At 40.5% G+C, this 8117-nt stretch overlaps 1 protein-coding gene across 1 annotated transcript; it reads left to right on the forward strand.

Moving 5' to 3' along the window:
• The first annotated feature begins 1105 nt into the window (after positions 1-1105).
• On the forward strand, positions 1106-7181 carry LOC133517766 (uncharacterized abhydrolase domain-containing protein DDB_G0269086-like). The gene is made up of 5 exons (XM_061851178.1): positions 1106-1393; positions 2559-2765; positions 3933-4105; positions 5858-6024; positions 6420-7181. Exons 1-5 carry the CDS (start codon positions 1262-1264, stop codon positions 6740-6742), a joined length of 1002 nt encoding a protein of 333 aa, XP_061707162.1. The 5' UTR covers positions 1106-1261; the 3' UTR covers positions 6743-7181.
• Positions 7182-8117: the final 936 nt, after the last annotated feature.

An 8117-nucleotide genomic window follows, 5' to 3' on the forward strand; every position in this document is an offset into this window, starting at 1 on the left:
GTTACAGGGGGGGGGACACACATTTTTTCACTTTGGAAGTGTCTCTCGCGCAAACTATTCAGTTTAGAAAAAAATTATATTAGAAACCTAAATATCATTTTTGAAGACCTATCCATAGATACCCCACACGTATGGGTTTGATGAAAAAAAATTTTTTTTTTAATTTTTATGACGTATTAAAAAAAAACTACTTACTAGATCTCGTTCGAACCAATTTTCGGTGGAAGTTTGCATGGCAATGTATATCATATATTTTTTTTAGATTTTTCATTCTGTTATTTTAGAAGTTACAGGGGGGGGGGCACACATTTTTTCACTTTGGAAGTGTCTCTCGCGCAAACTATTCAGTTTAGAAAAAAATGATATTAGAAACCTAAATATCATTTTTGAAGACCTATCCATAGATACCCCACACGTATGGGTTTGATGAAAAAAAATTTTTTTTTTAAATTTTTATGACGTATTAAAAAAAAAACTACTTACTAGATCTCGTTCGAACCAATTTTCGGTGGAAGTTTGCATGGCAATGTATATCATATATTTTTTTTAGATTTTTCATTCTGTTATTTTAGAAGTTACGGGGGGGGGGACACACTTTTTACCACTTTGGAAGTGTCTCTCGCGCAAACTATTCAGTTTAGAAAAAAATGATATTAGAAACCTCAATATCATTTTTAAAGACCTATCCATAGATACCCCACACGTATGAGTTTGATGAAAAAAGATTTTTTGAGTTTCAGTTCTAAGTATGGGGAACCCCCAAAATTTATTGTTTTTTTTCTATTTTTGTGTGAACATCATAATGCGGTTCATAGAATACATCTACTTACCAAGTTTGAACAGTATAGCTTTTATAGTTTCGGAAAAAAGTGGCTGTGACAGAATCGGACAGACAGACGGACATGACGAATCTATAAGGGTTCCGTTTTTTGCCATTTGGCTACGGAACCCTAAAAAACTATACTCATCCCTCTCTTTTGGGTGCTAGTACTAGCGTAAGACAAAGATAGCATGATTCCCTTTGTCTATTTTTGAAATGCAGTCCCTGACCAAACTTTAGCCGCGGAATAATGAACACATTTTTTTTAATTTTACGAAATTTGAAACAACGATTCCTGGCTGGAATATTTCGTACGACTTAAAAATTAAAGTCTACATGACCGCCTACAATTTCATACGCCGTTTAAAAATTAAAATGATTGGCTTAAAGGACTCTCATCCAGGCCGTAATTGTTAAAAAAAAACTTTTACCGCTGCTTTTATGAAACGAAACGTCAAAAAGTTTAATTTAAAGAATAGAAATACAAATTACAAAATGGGGATGAAGAATACAGAATTTGAGACTTTTGAACAGCAGTTCCTGGAACTTGTTGCTGAATTCGAATCTATTAGCGTGAGTACCGTTTCGTTTTTATTACCTGATTAAACTTTCATAAACATAGGGACGTTCCTTTTCTTATTCAATTATTAATGGATTGTTCTGGATGGATTATTAATGGATTGTTTTTTTGACTTTTGATTGCTAACAAAATACAAATAAATTTTGAGGAAACTTAGGACGAATGTGTATTCTGTAGTTTGTAGGTATGTTATAATTGTTTCATGTGTTAGTGTTAGATAAAATTGCAATACCCTTACAGGGTGTCATATTGTGAAACATTATATTATTCATTAAGAACATCTGTATGAACACCAATGTGAAAGCAATAAACTTTATTATTATTATTTGTCTGTCTTACCATATCTCGGGACCATGGGGTCCCGGACCTTTGGGAGGCATGCGTGGGGCCGAAGCCAACAGCGCAGAGGCCCTTTAAGACAAATTAATCTACAAGCAAGGGATACACGTGGCGGATACCATCTCCGAGCGCACAATATGATACATCCGGAGATGGTCCCCGCCAGGTGCAAAGACTATTGCAGTGCAGCACTTTTGTGCTGCGATGGGATCTAAGGTCATAAGGCTATTGATTTGAAAGTTGGATGGACTGGATAATAGGCTATGGGAGGAGACTAGCGGACACCTGCCGTGACAATCAGTCTCGGAATTGTGTAAGACAGGCGGTGACTCGCCAACTCATTGAGTGGGCCCCACAACGGCCGCACGCACAGTGCGACAATAGGGCAACACTTTGGAGCGGCTGTGAGGTTGTCGAGAGGTGAGACTGCGGAAGCCAGATCCCGGTAATCCGTTCAGCAGGCCGCCGGCGTTATGACATTTTACACTTCCAACCTGGAGCATAGGTCCCGCTCTTGCGACTCCACTCTGGCCGGCCGGTGAAGGCAAGCGCAGAGGCGAGGGCCAAATAAAAGGGCCCTCTGGAATAGGGGTCCGCGGTGTCGCCACTCACCGTCAGCTCGCCACAAGCTGCCCCCGCGGGTTTATTATTATTATTATTATATAATATCTCTATCGCTCTTACTTCCTTTGAGTAACATAAAGACGCATATACACAATTTTCGAGTTTTAATGTTCGCCATAGCAACCACGCCGCAGTCCAACCTACATATACAGAGTTAAAATCCTAACCATAACATGAAAGCACTGATTTGGCTAGGTATCAGAAAAGCACTTGCGCGAAATAGTCCAAACTGAGTCCACACGGGCGGAGGCGGCGGAAGCAGCGCGCGACGCCGCCGAGCGCGCAGCGGCCGAGGCACGGCACGGCGCCGCCGCTGCCACCGCAGGCGCCTCCCACGCCGCTGCCGCGCTTGCCAAGGCGCAAGAGGAGCTAACTAATGTTAAAACGCAAATGGACATACAAGTAAGTAAAGCAAATAAAAATACTTTCTAAACCGAAATTAATGTCAAATAAGTATACATATACTAAGAAAAAGTGACCAAGGCTTCCAGCGTGCCCCAGGCTGGAATCGAACCAGCGTCCTCTGCGATCTCGGCTGGTATGTCGACCTTATATGTCGAATTTTTCCAAGTACCTATATGCATTTCTTAATAAAGGGTTTCTACTTGAAATAAAAACAAATTAATAATATTTTCTGAAAATATATTAATTTGTTTAATATTTTTAATAGTATAATAATCTCTGGTTATAAAGCCGGAAAAAATACATAACTCCAACAAACAGTCCAAATAGAGTTTACGCGAACCGAAGCGTGGCAAGGCTAGGTGCTGCAACCGAGGACACTACCCACGCTCGCCAAGGCTCACAAGGAACTTTTGCTAATATTAAATACGAATGGACATAATATAACGGCGGGTGTGGGAGGATTACCTAATGTAAATACAACTGGATTATACTTCACGCTTTTACATTGGCGTTGGGTACTAGGTATATCACGGACGTAAACGAGTTTTAATTTTCCATATCTTAGCCCTTTTCTAACTATTCAATTATTAAACTACACAAGTTCTGAGAAAATCAGATTAAATGATTCTAGAAAATACTGGAGCCATAAAAATATCGCAACTAAAAGATAATCAGAATAATAGGTTCATAATCTAACTATGAACCTATTAAAGTTAATCAATCATCATATCAATCACATGGAAAGCTTTTCTTATACATGCTTAGGCATAGGCATAGCATCGAAACAGCCCCTGAGGCAAAAAATACACTCATACTTTTGTGTAGGCGTATTACATCATTGTCGCCTCTTTGAACCATCATGACTTGAGAACCTCGCCTGTTGTAATGTTTCCTCATAACTATCTATCTATCTTAAATAAATAACTATCACAATCTTAGTAGTCTTTATAATAAAATAAAAAATAAAAAAGTGCTGCCGTGACCCCGGTGGCCAAGTGGCTCAGACACCTGCCGCGATAGCAGAAGACGCTGGTTCGTTTCCATCCTGGGGCACTGGAGACCTTAGTCACTTTTTTTTAGTATATTACATTTATTTCAGTGCATTGAATTTCCATTCGTGCAGCGGATACAGATATCAAAGCACCATGTAAATCATTTAACTAGGATCGTCAGCGCGCTCTCTTCGAGGAACGTTGCGCCGAGCTGTCCCGTCAGCTGAGCAGTTTGGAGCGAGAAGTGCAGCAGCTGCGGCCGCTGCAGGCCGCGCACGGCGCGCTGCAGCGCCAGTACACGGAGCTGCAGGACAGAGTGCGCCTCGCCACCGACGACGCTCGGAGGTAGAACGCGGTTATCATACTGATAGGAATCCGCACGTGTTTCCGGTGTGTATGCTGGACTATGCTCGTCTGTAGAACTCACACACCGGAGCGGCGTGAGGATCCGCTTCCAATAAACCACCTGAACTCAACAGTCACTGTGACCGCGCATGCCGAGTGCAGTACAACGGGCTAGGCAAGTTGCAGGACTAAGTCCACCTCGCCAAAACTAACAATAGTGATACAGGATGTTGCCTTACGGATATTTAAACTATTGAGTTCTTTCACTTTGATTTCGGTTTATTTATTTATTCACCCTAGTATCCTAAGTACCTATTTGAGCCATTCTTCGTAAACGACTAACCTTGCACAGTAAACAGCGTGTATTGGAATCTAATTCACAATTCACATCAACTTGCTAACCACCTTTTATGGACAAGTGAGACAATGCACAAAAACATTGGTTCAGATTATCGAAACTTTATACCTATATTCAAACCAATATGTTGTTGTTTATGAATCAAAAATGTAAATATTCTGAGACGTCAGACCTTACTATAGGTAATATAATATACTATACTATTCTCGTTTAATAAAATCATTGTCAATCAAAATCCGAACAAGTGCGAGTCGGACTAGCCCACAGAGGGTTCCGTACAAATTTGTAGGTACAAATGTATAGTTTTCAGATTTTCCCCTATGCGTGTAGAGTGTATAAGACGGCATTACTTGCCAAATTTCATAGTTTTAGGTCAACGGAAAGTACCCTATACATTTTAATTCCTTTGAGTTTTCCACGGGCGTGTCTTTTTGGGGGGTTCCGTAGTCCACTATAGAAGTCCCTTATAGTTTCGCCATGTTTGGTCGTCTGTCCGTCCATGGCTTTGCACCGTGATCAGCGTTAGTGCTAGAAAGCTGTTATTTGGCATGGATACATAAATCATGCAAGAAAACATTTTTTTAGGGTACCTCCCATTCCCATACAAAATGTTTTTTTAGCATTTTTTATTGAACCCAATGGTGTGGGGTTTCATTATATAGGTCTTCAGAGGTAAGAAATCAACATGGTTTTTGAAAAAAAACGTTTTTTCTTTGCTAGGGAGTCTAGGGGATACGAAATCAGTGTTCTAAAAGTTGATTCACCCATAAATACTTTCAATGAAAACTATAGCGAACATGATCGGTACACCCGCTTTTAAGGCAAAAAGTCTTCTCTTCTAAGTAAAAAAACGTACCATCAGGTTCAAATTTGATGATTTCATTCATAACTTGTCCGTGCACTTTTGAACCTACTGTACCTACAAAACGCTGCGAAGGTAGGTACTGCCTTATGCTTGTAATGTACATGATACATGATACATAATAATAGCCCCCGTTTAGCCTACTCTGACAGAATAAGTAACTATCATGGGCCATGCTCAGTGTAGGGTTCTGCTACACTGAGCATGGCCCGACATGCTCTTGGCAGATTTTATTTTACGTTAACATAGTTTGATTTTTTCACAGCTTTAAGGGACAGTAGACCTGAATAATGGTTGTAATTTCAACTCGGTATTTCCACGCGTTTCCGAGATAAACGGTCTTGACAGACAGACGGACAGTAAGTGATCCTATGAGCGTTCCGTTTTTTTCCTTTTGAGCTACGGAATCAAGGTATGTAAAAAGTACTCGCTCCTATTAACCAAATGTCTCATGTAAATAAATCAGGGGCTTTCTAGAAGGACTCATATCTCATCACTTTCCATTCTTAAAATTAGTGTAATGTTCATTTAGCGAGGCGTCTCGGCTTGAGAGCGAGCTCCGACGAGTAGAGCGGGGCGCAAGCGGCGGCGCGGAAATTCGCGAGCGTGCGCGCCTCGCCGCCGCCGCGCATGCACGGGAGCGGCGGCGAGCTGCCGCCGAGCTGCACCACACCCTCACTGAGCTGAGGAGAACTAACAGTAACAATATTGAATTTATTTCAATAAGCAACCAAACAAGCAGTCTAGTAGAAAAAAAAACTCAATAAATACAACAATAATAAACAAGAATAGTTCTGGAAGAAATATCCCCGTCTTATTAATTCCAAGACCGCGCGCCAGATTTGCAAGCAGGGTCAATAGTCAATACTGACTAGGCTTTATCTTAAAATTGTCATTACTGCTGTTTACAATTGAAGATACTCAGATAATTAATAGCATCAACTATCAACCAACTGAAATCTAAATATTCTGTTCATGTCACCGTCATTAGTTGTTACAAAAGTAGCTAAACATAAGACGAACGCACGCCATAAATTAGACATCAACGCAGACTAAAATTAAATCGTGTTACTTATCACTCCATTTTCTTTCAGCTGAAATTACTCGTCTCAACACACTAGTAGCAGAGCTCCAAGCCCGATTATCTGCGACCAATGTAACTGAGTACACTAAAGCGGCAGTGGACCCCGACAAGGAAGCTCTAAGTGTAGCCAAGGCTGCGTTAGAAGCAGAACGCGCGGGCTCGGCGAGGCTGGAGCGCGCGCTGGCCGCGGCCCTGGCGGACAACGCGGCGCTCGCCGCCAGCCTGCATGCCAGGGACAACACGCACGGTAGTCTCGATCGACAACCGCCTGATTCCCTGCCGAAGGACGAGGACACTAAAATATCGCCAATTGATTCTTTCCTGGCAGATTAATGAATTTAATGATGCAATACTTAATAAGTTTCATAAACTGATTGTTATAGTTAATGTGATGGTAGTAAATAAATGTTTTTTTTTGTATAATTTAATTTAATTAAATCTTGTTGACTAAATTTCTGTTTTATATAGGAATGATCCAACCCACAAACATTACTGAAGGAAATATTTATTTTGGCCAATGTCCAAGCTTACGCAAAGTTTTTCCAACGAAATGTTATATCTATAGTAGGTAGTTATACTTTCGACGCCGACTGTACTTAACACAAAATGTAAGTAAGACAATCTTTTTAGAAAACCTAATCTTCTAAAAAAGTCGTTCTAAATTCTAATTAAATATGCACCATGCGAGAATAAGGTTTTCCTCTCATTTATTGAATGCGCAATTGCGTAGTTAATGAATGGATCGAAAGTAAGTACTTAGTATCTTTCAGCCCACACATCATTATACACAATCGTTATATCTTACAATCATGTGCAAGAAGCTATCGACACTAAGACGTAGTGATAAGTATACATAGTCTTATATATTCCAAACAGGTTTTTCGTCAAAACTCGCATGTCCCATGCAAGTCAGTAAACACGCAACTATATCTACTTTGTGTATCTTTGTATAAAGATGTTTTTATTACGGTGTGAAAATATAGGTATCTACTTTGATGTTAAAGTAGTGTAGTGACTTTTCTCCGCCCGTTAATGAAATTACAGTTATTCAGTATATAGACACGCTAAGTGGGATAGAAGTATGAATGCAACCGGCCGGTCATTGAGCAGCTTTGAGGTAAAACATGTTCCTAGGAATGCGTGGCCGCTTGTAGCGCCGATTGTCTCTATTCACGGCGTCCACTCAAAACTGCATAATAAGTGGGACGTACGACTAATTAATAAGGAATCCTCTATTATCTCATATAAGGAAACTTGTCTGAATGCTACAAAGTTTTCAATGTGACAAATATTTGCATATCTAAGGCAGGTAACCATTATCATCTACCTCTAGGTCAAACTATATCAAGAGTTTATCAAGGGACGATGGATTGTGTAAGTTTTGTATGTTTTGCATAGCTATTAGTGTTAATAGTTCTACAGACCATAAAAAAAAACTATATTGCATAATGACATATATATTTAGAAGTTACGATCGTCAATGATCCGGTGTATGCGGATTACAGAGTAGCGGCAGCAGTTATCTTATTCACGAATATGTGGACTATGAGCGGGTCTCTGGTATAATTTGGCGCAGATTCGGAAGGGCTAGTGCGTGATTATAGGTCTGTCTATGCTGGTCCTGCCGCAGTATTCCGGCCACGGTTCGCGATCCGGCAGATTTTCGCAAGGCTTCGCGGCGCCCCTCCGCTGCGTGGGCGCCGCCGCG

The sequence above is a fragment of the Cydia pomonella genome, chromosome 5, assembly GCF_033807575.1.
Source record: "Cydia pomonella isolate Wapato2018A chromosome 5, ilCydPomo1, whole genome shotgun sequence".
Lineage (NCBI taxonomy): Eukaryota > Metazoa > Arthropoda > Insecta > Lepidoptera > Tortricidae > Cydia > Cydia pomonella.